The sequence below is a fragment of the Embiotoca jacksoni genome, unplaced genomic scaffold, assembly GCF_022577435.1.
Source record: "Embiotoca jacksoni isolate LCO1_2020_lvr unplaced genomic scaffold, fEmbJac1.0.p SCAF_6, whole genome shotgun sequence".
Lineage (NCBI taxonomy): Eukaryota > Metazoa > Chordata > Actinopteri > Embiotocidae > Embiotoca > Embiotoca jacksoni.
In genome coordinates this window covers 21,272,034-21,287,498 of record NW_027185414.1, presented here as the reverse complement: position 1 = coordinate 21,287,498, position 15,465 = coordinate 21,272,034, and the positions used below count along the sequence as shown (strand labels likewise).

At 38.7% G+C, this 15,465-nt stretch overlaps 1 protein-coding gene across 6 annotated transcripts in view; it reads right to left on the bottom strand.

Annotated features, from left to right (window-relative positions):
* The window catches only part of cdkl5 (cyclin dependent kinase like 5), a 43,695-nt gene extending 30,693 nt beyond the window's left edge, over positions 1-13,002 (bottom strand). For 3 of the 6 annotated variants that reach the window (XM_069174501.1, XM_069174504.1, XM_069174503.1), the window contains exons 1-3: positions 12,470-13,001; positions 9,102-9,464; positions 5,576-5,610 (exon numbers count right to left, since the gene is read on the bottom strand). In XM_069174501.1, the coding sequence (XP_069030602.1) occupies positions 5,576-5,610; positions 9,102-9,138 (72 nt within the window). In that variant the 5' untranslated portion in view covers positions 9,139-9,464; positions 12,470-13,001. Of the gene's footprint in view, positions 1-5,575; positions 5,611-9,101; positions 9,465-12,469 lie in introns of all 6 variants that reach the window. The other 3 variants (XM_069174506.1, XM_069174502.1, XM_069174505.1) reach the window with 3 other exon arrangements.
* Between the last annotated feature and the right edge of the window lie 2,463 nt (positions 13,003-15,465).

Below are 15,465 nucleotides of genomic sequence, written 5' to 3'. Positions count from 1 at the left end.
AGCTTTTTCACTTCAGGACGGCGTAAGCCAATTTAAAAGTTACTTAAGTCTACCAAATCTCTCTAAACAAAAATGCAACATAGGGCTTGAAATTCAGAAGTAATTGAGAAATAGCACTGGATTTTTTTTGCTCATATCATATCTGATTTGAATTTTAATGGTTGAATAATCTTCCTTCTTCGTTCTATTTCTAGTCTCTCTGCTTACATTTTCAGCACAGTCATTGAATAATATGACGCATCTCCTGGAGCTTTCATGACACAGAGTAGAAGTCATGATCAATAACTCATTGTGTCTGTCTTTCAGGTGTTTATCTTGCTTGCTCTGTCTCTCATCAAAATACATACAACAATAGATAAAGTAACATTTGGCAAGCTAAGTAATTAAAAAAGAAAAGCATGTTTTGATGTTTGATGAGGCATATCCTGCTGGACACAAAAAATTTGATGCTATCCACTTCTCTTTCCCACAATAATCCTGACATTAACACAAGTAAAACATGTATGTAAAAAATTATGCAGAATTAGCCAGTAATTTAAGTTACTACAAATGTTCTTCCTTTATAAACTAGTGTTGGTAGAAAAACATTTGTCTCACAAATGCAACACTTAAGTTCAGCTGACAAAGCCCTTAATCAGAGCACAAACACTTAAGCCTTCTCCACACAACAGACATCTTTGGAAGACAAGACAAGGGAAATGTGAAAGCCAATTTCCACATTCACAGTAGGTTGCGTTCTGCATTTTAATAGATCTGATATGCAGATTGTCGTTTTCTTAAGGTCCGTCTGCTTCTGTTGTGTTGCAACTTCCTCTCTAACCACCGTGTTCTGCTTACCATGTCAGTTTGTTCATGGCTGCATAATGCCAGGGTTTGCACATTTAGATTTTCATTCAGTGTATATAATTCATGGCTCTTTTGAATTTTTTATGACACAAAAGATTGGCCAAATATAGGATCTATAACGAAAGAAGCATGCACAAATGACATGGCACATATAGAAAGACAGGATCACGGGGGAGAGGGGGGAGGGGAGGGGAGGGGGGGAGCCAAGCACGGAAAGTACTGTAAGGTATCAAGCCATTTCAAATTCAGAAACACAAACTAACACCAGTTTAGTTTAATTTCCATTCATCTGTCATAGTAACAACCTACACATTTAAGTCTTAATTTTCACTTAAAATTGAGTACCGAACACGGTAATGGTGACCAAAACAGAAATAAGATGCTCTTTCTCAAAGTAAATCCTGTAAATGTATTTCCAGCTCTTGCGCTGTCCTCTTTCGTTGACTCTACTGCCTCCTGTCACTCCTCCTACAGTCGTCCTCTCTCGCTCAGTGTGCTGTTAGGTGTTTTTCACAAACATATCATGTTCAAAAATATACTGACTGAAGAAATGAGATAAAATTGTACAAAAAAATGCAATTAATTGTAGTCAAAGCAGAACATGTTGCTTCATCACCACAGATGAATCTGGACCTTTTGAAAATCGAATTCTTGCTCCCTCACTTTTCAGGTTTTGTAGGTTGTTTTAGTTGTTGTTTTTTTTTATTTAAGTTGATAAAATTGTTGATAGAGTCAGTTGTGATTATGCAACAATTGGTGCTAGGGTGTTTTTTTCCTGCAAAATGTTGAAAAAAAAATCCTTTTAGTTGATGTAATAATTTTCAGTGAATATTAGCCTGAAAAGACATTTTGGCAAAAAGAAGATACCAAAACACTGTTCACACCTGATTTTAATCAAGGTTAAAATATAAAGATTTGCATGCATTTCTTCTTTTTGTTGGAGAAAGTACAAACCAATCTTACTGTAATTTATTATTTGCTCGATAGATTCATATTTTTTCCCTTCACCGTTCACAAAGGGTGTGCCATATTATATCGTTTACGATAATATCAGTATACATTTTAATATCATTTTAAATATCATAATAAAAAAATAATGATTTAAAAAAATCAGAGAAGTCTCCAATTCATTTACTGTATTTTAAGCACAATATGGAGCAATTAATTTAATATGTAAACTGTGTCAGACCTCACCCAACGATAAATGATCAAAAAAGGGTCACCTTTGCAGTAACTGCTGCTCTAACTGAGATTAAACTCTTAGTTAACACGACTCTATTAATGAAGCACTGAATACAGGTGCTGATAACAGTGTCAGTAATCTGCCATTAACCCCATTAATGTCTGATCCAGCCCGGACACCAGTTTGGTGTTTTAATTCACTACAGTGTTGATGGATTTATAGATCCATCCACATGGCTTTGATTGTTTCAAAAGCCAGCCTGGAAAATCCGTCTAAAGCCAACTCGTTAAAGACAAAAATCTAAATGGAAAGAAGAATGGACAACCTGAGACACATTCAAAACAAGCCCCTGTGTCACTGAGCCACTTCCAGCTTGTCACTCTGGTCACTGCACTGCACCACTTTAAGGAGCAGGGAGTTTGTGTATTGGAGAAGACTTCGAATCATCTTGGTGAATCTTGAGGCCAAATTAATACGTGTTTTCTACAAAAGCGCATTTGACATTTTCTCCCAATTCCTGAAACCAGTAACACTTTTCTATAGAGGACAATATTATTTAGGTCTGCTGTATTTAGGAACAAATAGTAAGGGAATTAAAGGTGTACTGTGTCACAAAATGAGCGTTTATAATATTTAATTACATAATGAATTAAGGACAGTGTTGTATACTCAAAGACTGTACTTAGATGCAGTTTTGCGGTACTTCACTTGAATAATTTCATTTCAGCTCATCACATATTTATAAGACAAATATTGCACTTTTTAGTCCACTATATTTATTTGAAAGCTATAAATAGTGAATGGGTTTGACAGCACAGTTTCCTTTGTCACTTTGATGCAAATTATAAGCATGTAGCAAAAATACTGTCAAAGTGAACCCAAATGAAATAATTTAATATTCACAGCGTATAAGTGGCATGAACAACTATTGATTGTTCTCCAGTAAAATGCAGTGTCACTGTGACATGCATGGCCTTCTTCATTTGTACACTACGCTAGTTCTCCGCGCTAATGGGGAATTAAGAAAATAGGGAGCTCTGTTGAATGGCTACAAATGACAGCAGATCACAGAAATGTGGGGAAACCTTATGAATTCAACAACATTAAATCGTTGTTTCTGACTCTGTAAAATGTAGCTGCCTTACAGTAACGGGAACATGGCGCTCTTGTGACGCGTCGGAGGAAGCCTATAGAGGAATAGAACATTATTTCTATAATATATTTAACGATTTAAAAAAATGAACAGCCCGTGTTCGATATGACCGGTCAAGCTTATTGTTAAACGTTCGACGCGTAACCGACCGAGCCATTCAGCCGTCATCGTAGTTTGTGCGACTGTAAAGACTTTAGACTGCGCAGGACGAGTTCGGTAAATTCAGACTGTAGTAATTTGAGGCATGCGATACAATTCAATGGATGCCCGCTGAATCATAACACGATGCATATGTAAATGGAGAAAATCCCATGAGAGCAGATGTACATGCTCAGCTCACAACATCCATCTGCACCGCTCTTGTGTTTTGAAGATGCAGGAAAACAACGATTAAGTTTGGGCCACCGAGCCGACGCTTCCACACATCGAAAAACTACCAAACACGGGGATGAGAAGGAGAGAGGGAAGCCGGCTTGGGAAAGTGTTTTTTTTCTTTTCTTTTTTCTACAATTTATTCAGACATTGCAAAAATGTCTGTTTATTCTGCATCATTTCATGCCACATTCTGATTGTTTGTTTTGCATATGTCAGCACTCGCACTTTGAGATCCTAAATTTAGTTGCAGGCGGTCTTTGGATGTCTGTGCACCCGTGTTTCACAGTGTAATTTGGGGCCGTTGTTTTGGATTGACGACCGAAGATTTTACTACGTTTTTGTCACGTTATCAACTTTTATAGGAGCATGAAGGGATTTTAGTATTCGGCATTGTTCCACAGTTGACACTGTTTTTTTTTTTTTTTTTTTTTTTTTTGGGGGGGGGGGATTTAAGTAAACATAAAATCCCTTGCCATATTCATGATTTGCAACTCGGAGCACCACATTTTGAGGACACTGCCTTTGCTTAATAAACACACTGCAGACAAACACCAGCATGATACACCAGCTGCACAAGAGCTGTGAACCGAGCAGTCACGTATGGAAGACGCTGCTGGATGAGTCACACCAGCAGGCCTCGCTTTCATGCATACCAACTACATTAACGGCATAAATTGAACAACTTTTTTTTTTTTTTTTTTTTTTTTTTAAGAGATCCCAGTGTTACCCACGTGATTATTTTTGAGAAAACAGATTCAGATTCATTCTTCCAACGTGACACTGCCAGCAGGTCGGTATCATGAGCCTGAATCATGAGAAACATAAGCTTTTAATATGCCGTTAAAGGTCCAATATTTGTTATACTTCTCAGGTGTTTTATTTGCAGTTTGGATTTCTGAAAGAGAATGATTTTGTGGTTTTAAATGCCAAATAACATCCGTATAGTTTTACATCTCCTCTCTAAAGCTTCTCTTTGGGGCTCCACCAAGAACGGGCTGTTTTGTGTCTGTCCCTTTAAGGCGCACACCCTGGTCAATCAGGTTATTTTCAGTCTTGTAGCTTGCTAGCTGTGTGACAGAATGAGCGCTTATTGTTTTCTTCCAGATAAAAGGTTGGACAGTGGTCTCTGCTGAGGGCCGACATGAACAAGAGTTTATGACATCACAAACTCACAGCTGGTCCAAATGGGACAGTTGCTAAATGTGGGACAATGGACTGAGAGTTTTGAAACTTTCAAAGTATTTATATACGTAACATTTAGACCTGCTATATAAGCCAGAAATTTCCCACCCTGACGTGATCTCCTGACATTTGAATTTAACGTAAGACTGATAAACTCGATGGTGAACATTAGTTCTTTACAACTACTTAACATTAGCATGTTAGCATTGTCATTGTTAGCATTTAGCACAAAACACTGTTGAGAGAAAGTACCGTATATCATCACATAACTTTTAGACTTGTTGTGGACCCCTTAATTGTGGTCACGAATGGTGGTGTGTGATGTGTTTTTGTTAGAAAACCAAACTGGACTTTGTCCTCTTGTATTTTGAAGGTCAAAGTGTCAGACTTTGACCTGTTTGCGGTCCACATCTGCATCTGTACTGAATATGCTCCAGGCTTTTGTCTTGCAGAGTTATAGCCCCCCCAAAAAAATCTTTGTATAAATTTGTCTAATTAGAAAGCTGTAAAACATTAACAAATGATTCAAATCTGCTTCAAGCTTTAAGGAATAAAAGAGGTTATCTAATTACTACATATCAAATTTCTTTGTTGACACCGTTTCTTTCGGAGATATAAAATACTTGCACCAACTAGAAGCTCAATGAAACCAAAATATCAGACATCTTCTTCACAGCTTTGTTACATTCATGCTTGATTCCTCCTCATCATCTGATTTTAATCTCTCAGTGAAAATGTACCACATCACAAAGACTTTATATCCACAGTGATGCAAAGCAGAAATATCTTCATACGAATGACAGAAATACCTACAGAAATGAGAAATGCCGTCTTACCTTATGCCTGCACTTAAGCACCACTCCATATGCTCCTGGACAGAGAGACGGAGAGAAAGACAAAAAGGTTCAATAAAAAAGTGTTGTTGAGTTTAAAAATCTTAATTGTGTTGTGGCCTCCAAAGTCCATAAAAAAAAAAAAAAAAAAAAAAACTTATACATATTCTCCCACACACCCAACACACTTTAACTAGGCCTGTAAGTTTGACAAATAACACACACACACACAAGTTTACGCGGCAATTCTTGCACTGACAGCCTAACCCGAACTCTTATCCTAACCTGTCATTTCCCAGTCATCAATACTGCCATTTTGTCAAAACCCGCTGGCATCTCAGAGATATACAAGTATTTTAAAGTCTTTTTTTGCATGGACAAATCGTGAGTGAGTGAGTGAGTGAGTGGTCGTTCAAGCACTTCCAAAGCTTGGATGGACATAAACCTCCTGCTTGAATTATCAGCACAAAAGAAGTGTTTCTTTGATAAGTTAGAGGTACATGGATTTGTATAAAAACAGTGAGGAAGCTTAAAATTCTCTCTCTACTGTGGTTACTGTGATGCAGTGAACTGTGGCTACAAAGTGTTCTGAAGTTGCTTCAGCTGTTTCATGACTTTGACAGAACTGTTCTTTGTAGCTTTGCCAGCCAAAGCTGACAGACGCAAGTATTTAGAGTCTTCCATCAAATATAGTAAATGGAAAAAAAAAAAAAAAGAATTTTCAGTTGAACAAATAACAAAAATCGACACCTAGTGCTTTTAAGAAAAACTAAATAGCTTACTTGAAATCCTTTATTTATTTGCTGTTCTTTGTGCTTTTGACTTTTTGATTAATGTTTGGTGACAAGCACTGATGGAGATCACAGTCACAGAGAATTATCAACAGCACAATAAACACTCGGGTTACTCTGTCTTCTCCCGTTAGAGAGAGGCAGCGATGCATGTCCATTCAACTCAGTCAAATCAGCTACAAATGATGCTGCTGGCTCCAAGAAATAATGGTTTGATATGTTGAAGGACTTGTGCGTGAAATACTGGAGAGCCATTCACAGTTACACTAAAAAACCTTTTATCCTCATTTATTTATTTTTTTGACCAGCCATCAGTGTTGTCACCGAGTCCATGGAGTAAGTCACGTTTTACTCTTCAACAAAATGTGCAGATGCATAAATGGTCGCAAATATACTGACGTCCGCAGTGGATGCTTTTGTTTTTAACCCCAGTATTTTAGAAATTATTCTGCAAAGCTAAAAGTTTCAATGTGACAGGAATAACATTCTGGTCAAGAAATGAAGAATTACATTTATGTCTTGAACTTTTTCTTGGCATGGAATAGTTTAAATATATTTTTAGGGTCTGAATATATTGTCCTTGTGTTACCAGACCCTAAGGGACTGCGTGAATCGATGGTTTCCAGTCTTTCTATCGTAATCGGCGTAGAAACTACCAGAGCAGCCTTTAACCAATTGGCATTGACCACCACATGATGCATGCCGTGCACCAAAATTCATCAAGCTTTAAACCATAGAGGCCCAATGTCATGTTGGTAAATGATCATTGGAAACTTGCATTCTTTTTAATTTTACACACTTTCTATGCTTTGGCTTCAATTCCTCGATATTTACTGCCGTTGCTACGACTCTTTGTAGTGTGTCATCTAGCTTTAACACCGCTGCAATTGTTGGAGCTACATTTCTGAACAAATGCTTGACTTCAACATCATCGCACTTAACCACCCACACCGGTCACTGGTTGGTCAACCTTTCCGAGTGGCTGAGCAAACCTTCATGAACAGGGTTTCTAGATTTTAACTGGAAATTGAAGCCTTAAGCATTGGTGGGGGGAGCCAGGATATGCATAAAAAAGACTAATAAAGAAAACCGATACGTCATGACTATCCAGTGAAAACTTTCTATATTTTCACTCCTCCAAATTAAAGGGTTAATTAAGCTGTTTGTCTATTTCCTGCCAAATCAAAAGGTATTAGGGATTTTCTGATCTGACTTTCTGTTGGAAAGATTATATAATTTATCAGCAAATTTCAAAACCATTAAGGCTATTGATTCTTGTGTGTTTTCTAAACCGTCACTGTTGTGCTTTAATATTTGGTTAGGTTTGGACAATATGTGGTTATGTTCAGTTAAAGTTCGTATTCAGGGTTAAAGGTAAATGGTCTTGGCACATTATGTGAATTATTTTAACCCTTTGGGGCCTAATATGTCATTCATTATGGAATTACTTTCAGAAGGACCACCAGATGACTGATCAGAAGGAGTTAGCTTTGCAAATAACACCATATTGACTTTGTATTTCATTAGAAAAGTGGACTTCTTGAATGGGAGTCTATTGGAGCCAAAGCCTTTTTGGAACCAACCCCTAAGCCGCCCTCAGTGGTATTGCGCTGAATGGCACTTCTGCGTTGGCTTCACTTTGCAGACCTGAAGACTACGTCCACTTTTATATACAATCTATGGGCAGAGATAGCTTGTTTTGGTTGTTTGTTGTAAACTCTCAAACAAAAGGCAGAATCCAAATCATTTCATACCTGCCAGGAACAAATAAGGGCTGGCAGAAAGACACTTCGAGGGGGTGGAATTACCTTTACTCTGATAGCTCACATGGCAAATTGAACATACTGTACATTTCCACACATCATAATTCCATTAAAGTCAGACTCTTCTGCTTTGAGTTTGTCTTTTAGACAGAACAACACTTTTTCCAAGCTTGTTTCGGTTACAGCCAGTAAAACTCAACACTTCTTGCTGCCCAGACAGTGTGTGTATCATGCTCTTAGGGCAGCTAGAAGGCTTTTAATGTGAAACACCAATCCAGGAATATCAGATCGTAACTTCACCGTTCTTGAAAAAAAATGGAAGCAACAGAAAATTGTTAGGGAATAAAAACTATATAAGAGAGGAAAAAAAACAAACTCCGATCAGCAGAGTGAGATTAAATTAGTGCTGTGGAAACTATCAAAACAACAGGTGGACATGGAGGGTGTTTTGAATTTGCATCATAAGCAAATTAAACATGCAGCAGATCAGGAAACAGGAAGGATTCTTATTAGAGTTTGGTTCTCAAACAGGCAAATATCAGAATTAAGACCTGTCTGATACATAATCCTGTTTCACTGGTTTTCTCAGCAGTTAAGGTTATTAAAGGACCTGCAAACTAATTGAAAATATATGGTAAACAAATGATCACAGCTGTCATCTTCCTTGTAACGGCAGCCTTGAAGGATTACACACCAATCCATTAGAAACTTCTCCGACCTCTCAGGCTTATAAACCCCTGTATCAAAAATGCTAAGCTCCTCAGAAGGGGAATTGTAGGGCATTACACGATCTGACAACCACTATTAGCATGGTTCAGCTGCACAATGTAAAACACCCGAATTCCCATGAAAACCTTCCAGTGGACACGACCTCTGTGTCCTGAGTGGCCCAGATCATCAGCGGTAGAGTTGCAGATTAACAACAGTACGAACAGTCCTCGAGTATTACAAACATACAGTAAAAAAAACACCCACCTTCTCCCACAATGCCAAGGACTTCAAACTTATTCATCACATCACCGAGGGTGGGGGCTCCTCCAGCAGGTGAAATGAGCTGCTTGGGTTTTTAACAAGGAGAGTCCTGCTTTGACCTGCGGCTGACGAAGCAAACTGCAGACTCCAGGAGGAACACAGCAAGTGTCTGACCACGCCCCATCTTCACTCCTCTTCCTCAATCGGCTTCTCTCTTCCTCACTCTCCGGCTCTCTTCCAGACTTTTTTTTTTTTAAATGTCAGTTTCTTTTATTTATGATCTGACTCAAGCTGTTTAAGTTGAACTCCATTCATTCCGCATCTTGACGTCTGTCTTGTTCTATCCAACACTCCTCACGGGCGCACCTGGAAGACCGGAGACAAAACGGAGAAGTAAGGTTGTGAGAGCGTGTTGTGAAAGGGTCACTCCAAGGTCTAGCTTCCCATCATGCCTTGCACGGGCGGTTGCATGCTGGTGGTATTCCTGAGACAGATGGTGGCTAACTAGGACATGTAGATGTTCAGAGAGGCAGCTTTTCCTTGAAGACACATTTAAATCATGGATGACTTAAGCGTGACTTCCACAGAAGTCTTATCCCATCAGCCACACATTCAACCTGGAGGATGCTGCAAGGCTGACAGTCTAGAGTGAATCTGTAATAACTGCCAGCACTACTAAGCCGAGCCTGCTTTGCACAGGTCTAACGTCGTAGGTGGCTGTCAATCAGCACCACTGAAATATGTCGACAACAACTTGATACTGTCATGATATTTTGTACAGACGCTGTGGGTCCCCAGAGGATGAATTCTGCATGTGATCCCCTAATTTCCTTTTTGAAATGTCTTGACAGATACTGGACGGAATGCCAAAAAAAATATGGAACAGATTTCCATGGTGAGAAGACGATGAATTTGAATCTTCCTGACTTTTCCTACCGCGCCATCAGCAGGTCAGAGTTTTCACTTATCTCAACACCTACAAGTTTGGTCGATACAATCCTGGGAACAAACATTAGCTGTGGTTACATGCACACCTGCTTTCACTCCCATTAAAAACAATTTGATTGAAGATTCTGGGTCAGCTGTGCCGATGCATTTAATGGGAACTGCTGTGTGACTTGCAAAAGTAATGAATACATTGCATGTTTGATCAGCCCCCTGAACATGGCAACTCTTCGAGGCCCTTGTGGTGATGGTACTTTACGATATAACCTCACTGCTACTACCTCCTCTTAACATGAGAAACTCAGTGAATGAAGGTGCAGAGCTAACAGTGGTGGGAGAGAGTTGTAGTTCTAGAATTTTCCGACCTTGTATGGAAGCACTTATAAAAAAAGATGGAGGACATGCGCAGAAAGACTGCAGCTGTAATCAGTTTAATCATTTACATAAAACTTTAGTTTTGATCAGTGCACAAAAAAGATGAACCTAACCCTTCAGTTTAGGCCTCTTTATTCCGATTAAAGTGATTATGTACAGCATTTTTATTCTGATTTGGCTTTTGAACAGATTTTGATCAGAATATTAGGCTCTGCATAAACATGGCACCTTGGCGCATGATGTATCCTATTTATTTTGGCCTAACTTCTCTCCCGGTGCCACAAGCTGTGTGATTTATTTTTAAAAAAAATTTGGGGGGGAGGGTCTTTTAGTGTCATGCCTCAACAACAATTTGAGTAATGGTTAGCATTGATGCATGTGTTGATGTTTCCCTTGCGAACAAATTCAGTGGATCCCCTTAAAGTTTAATATGGCTCCATCCTGCGTCAAAATGTTAATTTGTCGACTTTAGTTAAAGAACAAATGCCTACAAAACTACTTTTGTGCAAAATGTTAGCGCGCTAAACTAGATGGTTAACATGGCAAACATTACACATGCTTGGCATCAGCATGTTAACATGTTGAGCTTCAGAATTTAGCTCCAGACACATGCTGTGCCTCAACACACATGCCAGCGGACGTGGCAAGAATTATTGGATGAACTGCCATGAAATTTGGTGGCCAAATTCATGTGTGCTTGAGGAGGAATTGTAATAACTTTGGTAATCCCCTGACTTTTAAACTCAGGCCAACATAGAGTCAAAATCTGCAACAATACTTTATTTTCCTTTTGGTTTATTATAAGAAACCTCCCATCAGGGTCAGCTGCACTTTGTGGCGTATCCACTGTATTCAGATCTCTATTGCTGCAACTGCAATTTAACATTCTCGCAACTCAGATTCTTCCCGTTAATATTTAACCCTTTCTTTGTTGTTTTTTGAAATGATTTTAGTTTTTCAGAGAGGATATTTACATGCATGCAATGATATTTTGTATTATGAAGAAGAAAAAAGAAAGGCTCAGAACAATTAAGAGCTTGGATCTTCTCCTGTCACACATCCAAAAACTGACCACAATTATTAAATGGCTCTTTTGTAATGTGATTGCTGTTGGACTGGAACCATTAAAGCTTCTCACGGTATCAGTCCAACTTCATTTGTATAACACTTGATGTGTTCAGCAGTGCAAAAAAACCCACTTTAATGTTGATTTGGCTCATGTGCCTGTGTGGGCGTTTTCCTATGCAGTGTACACTCCACACAGCTAAGTCTTTCCAGGGGAAGAGATAAGGTGGATGTTGAGGCCATCCATGGCTAGTCATTTAAGGATATGGTGCTGCCACTGGGGAAGGATTAGATCCATACCATAGCTCGTCTTGATAGACAAAATATACCCTAAAAGCCTGCAACTGGAGCAATGCATTATGCCCTCTACTCCAGGAAAAATGTTCCTGGAAATGGGTACAGCACGGAGTTGGTTTATTGATAAGCTGCTGCTTCTCCTGGCAGCCACATAATATCTCTGACTCCTAAAAATATACGATGTAATGGACAGAAACATTAACCTTGCAACAAACGCCTGTTGGTGTCTGCATGCAAAGGACACCATGAGAGAGTTGTGCGAGTGTCAAAATTAATAGGCAGGTGCGTGCGTGCGTGCGTCCGTCCGCCCGCGTGCACGGGGGAATGTGTGTTTGCGCGTGTATATGAGGTGAGAGGGAGGGAGAGAGAGAGAGAGAGGGGATAGTAATGCTGCTCTCTCTGCACCGAAACTGCGTCTCTCCCGTCGCTGCGTTGCGGAGCGCACCACCATTCCATCGCTGTCCACGCGTTTCTCAGCCTACACAGCAACCAGTGCATACATTATAACGTAGTTCACGGACCATATTCACGACAGTGTTGCACAACAACATCCACAAACAGCGTTTACCCAGAAACCCACAAGAAGACATATCACGCACGTAAAAAAAAAAACATGAGACTGGAAAGAAAAATAATTTAAAAAAAAATGAACATCTGCTCGTTCATCGCGAAACCAAACCAACATTTACCTGCAGATGTGATGTGTCGCCTGCGTGAGGTGAGAAAGCTCAATCTGTGAAGCACAGAGCATCATGCCCATGAAAATGATGATGTGGGAAGACGAAGAAACATCAGGTGGAGCGACAGAGGGGAGGGGGGGGACCCCGGGCCTGTGCGTCGTGACACGATCAAATATCCTACTCACTCAGTCTCTGGACGGAGATGACACCGAATCCGCAGGCATAGCGCCGATGACGGGGTGTCAATGTACCGTCAACAGTTCTTCAGAGGATCCGTGTTCGTAGCCTCAGCATCAGCTGGTTATAGCAGCAAAATCGTCATTCCTCTGAGCGACGCTGCGGACAGCCAATAGAAACACAGACGTCTGCGCGTTCCAGCAGTGGTTTTACATCCATTATGAGCCGTGATCAAATAAAACTTTGGCCTGGAATCCAGCGCATTAATTTGTTTAATGTTCAATATGCTTGATATGAATCATCTTCCAATACGCAGATTTCCTGATGGTGCCGTTGCATCCCTGCTCTTTGGTCAACCAATGTTGTGCCACTGATTTATAAACCTTCCTGCAGCTCTGCTCCTCTCTCTCTCTCTCTCTCTCTCTCTCCTTCTCTCTCTCTCTCTCTCTCTCTCTCTCTCTCTCTCTCTCTCTCACCTACACCTCCCCTTCATTAATGCACTAATTGGCGAAATCAGTGTGAATTCGTTGCACTCACAGAAACTGCATCGATCTGTTTCATAATGAGCAGGTGGTACAGAGGTTGTGGACGTTGAAGGCTGCAGCCATACCTGTGCAGAACACCACCGTCCTCCATAAAGGGATCAGTGGTCTGCGTTTGACCTCGCCATTACTTTGGTACTCTGTGCTCACTGCAAAAACTTTAGCAGAAAATTAATTACATTGATTGAATAATTAGAGTATAATACTAACATTTTAAAGCAGGTGTAATTTATAGGAGCTTTACTGACTCGAGCACTGAAAAAAATCAAAGGATAAACACCTTTTTTTTAATGTAATTTTTTTTTAAATTTTTTTCATCAGTGGTAAAAAAATTTAAAAAAAATACTGCATTCAGGAAACATCTTACAGTGGAGTGTAATGATGTGCATGAATATTATCAGCAAATTGCAAATGTTTGTAAACTGTCCTTATACACTAAAATTAAACTATGTTTCGGCAGAATGAGCCTTTTTCAAATGGAATAATCACTGCCTGAATACTTTATACTGCACAGGCCTATATAGAAGAGTTGAATCTTTCAATGCATCATAATACATAAGGTGATGGTTTATTTAAAATACAAAATCTACACTGTAATTCCCATTGTAATGCAGCAAAAAGGTAAAAAGCACATTGTGGGAATAATGGAGGAAGTTTAATTTCTAAAGTAAATATTTCCATATCACTAAAAGTGGTCGCTTTGTACTGGGTGTATTTAAATCAACTGTCAAGTAAATGAAGAGGTCATTTCCTCTTGAATGCAGTCGGAAAGAACTATATGAAATCAATTTAGGTACAAGTACCCGAGTTTGTTACTGAGAACATTACTGTATTTTTCATTACTGTTCATTATTATTGATACATTATTGTCAAGATATGCTTTTCAATTTTACATTTGTCTGTTCAGTTAAGTACAGAGTGGCCGTTCTCTTAAGATGTGAAACATTTGGTCAAAGTCTTTGCCAAATACAAACTTTCTCACCTAGATTTCATGCCACATTTGTTTTCTGAGAGAAAAGGATTTGACTATTTAGAAATTGAGAGTTGAAAGAAAAGATTTCACGTTGTGACACTTTTAGAAGGAGATTCTTCATTTTAATCCCATTTTCTGATCTTGGATAGAGTTTCTAGTTACAATATTTCTTGACTTTTACATGGTGATATTTTAGATGAAAGGCTATTTGGCAGTTGTGTCAAGTAAATACATTCAGATACTGTATATAAAATAAATTTAAGATACTCAGACTTGTATAACTGTATGCTCTTTATACATTGAGACGTTTCACACACACTTACTATTAGTTTAACATAAAATAAGATTAACTTGAATGATTCCTGGGAGCTTTATCGTATTTATCTATTCATTTTATGAGTATATATGACTGGGCATTCCATATTTATGGATACAAAAAAAGAAGACTGCATCATCCCAAAAGGTATTATTTTTCTCATGATGTTATAGACCACCAAACACAGAATTACAAAATTTGTATGTACAGTATTTGAAACAGGTGCAAAATATCACCCACCCACCAATAAATGACACATATTGTAAATTGGCTGCCCATACAAATGCATTTTATGAAATGTGACACATTGTTAAATCAAACTCTGCAACAGAACACAAAGCAATAAATCTCCACCAGCTGCTATATAATTATAAGCTATATAACTCTTCCAATATTAATAACCTAATGCAGCCACTCTAAGAAGGACCATTTTAATAAGTATTTTGATGTTTGATACGTGAATTTGCTGTTAATACGTGTGTACTTTATCTGTACAGTTTTGAATGCAGTACATTTTTGGCAGAGTATTTTTACATTGTAAAATGTAAAGGGTTGGCTAGGGTTTTCCTTCCAGCAATAATTAACAGTCAATCTAACAATAATCGTATTGTTTCCCTTCTTTGTGCTTGTTTATTGTATTATGGCAACAATTTAATACATTTATGGCTTTTTTGAGAAATTGTCTGCAATTTTCATTTATTCACCATTATTTTCGTCATTACCATTCACTCGGTCATAGTTTTGACCTTCCAGTATCTGCTATTATTTGCCATCTCGGGTCATTCTCTTCCTCTTGTCCTGCGTGACAATCAGGGAGCTCCAATAAAAAAAACATGAATGTTTTCGTTTCCACGTGACCTGCTGTTTATTATCAAACCCCAACATGAAACAATATCTGTCTCACTAACACGACTAATTAATAATTCCCCTCTTGTTATTTCTTTAGTCAACATTTTTTTTTTCTTTCTCTCTCTTTTTTTTTTTTTTTTTTACCTCC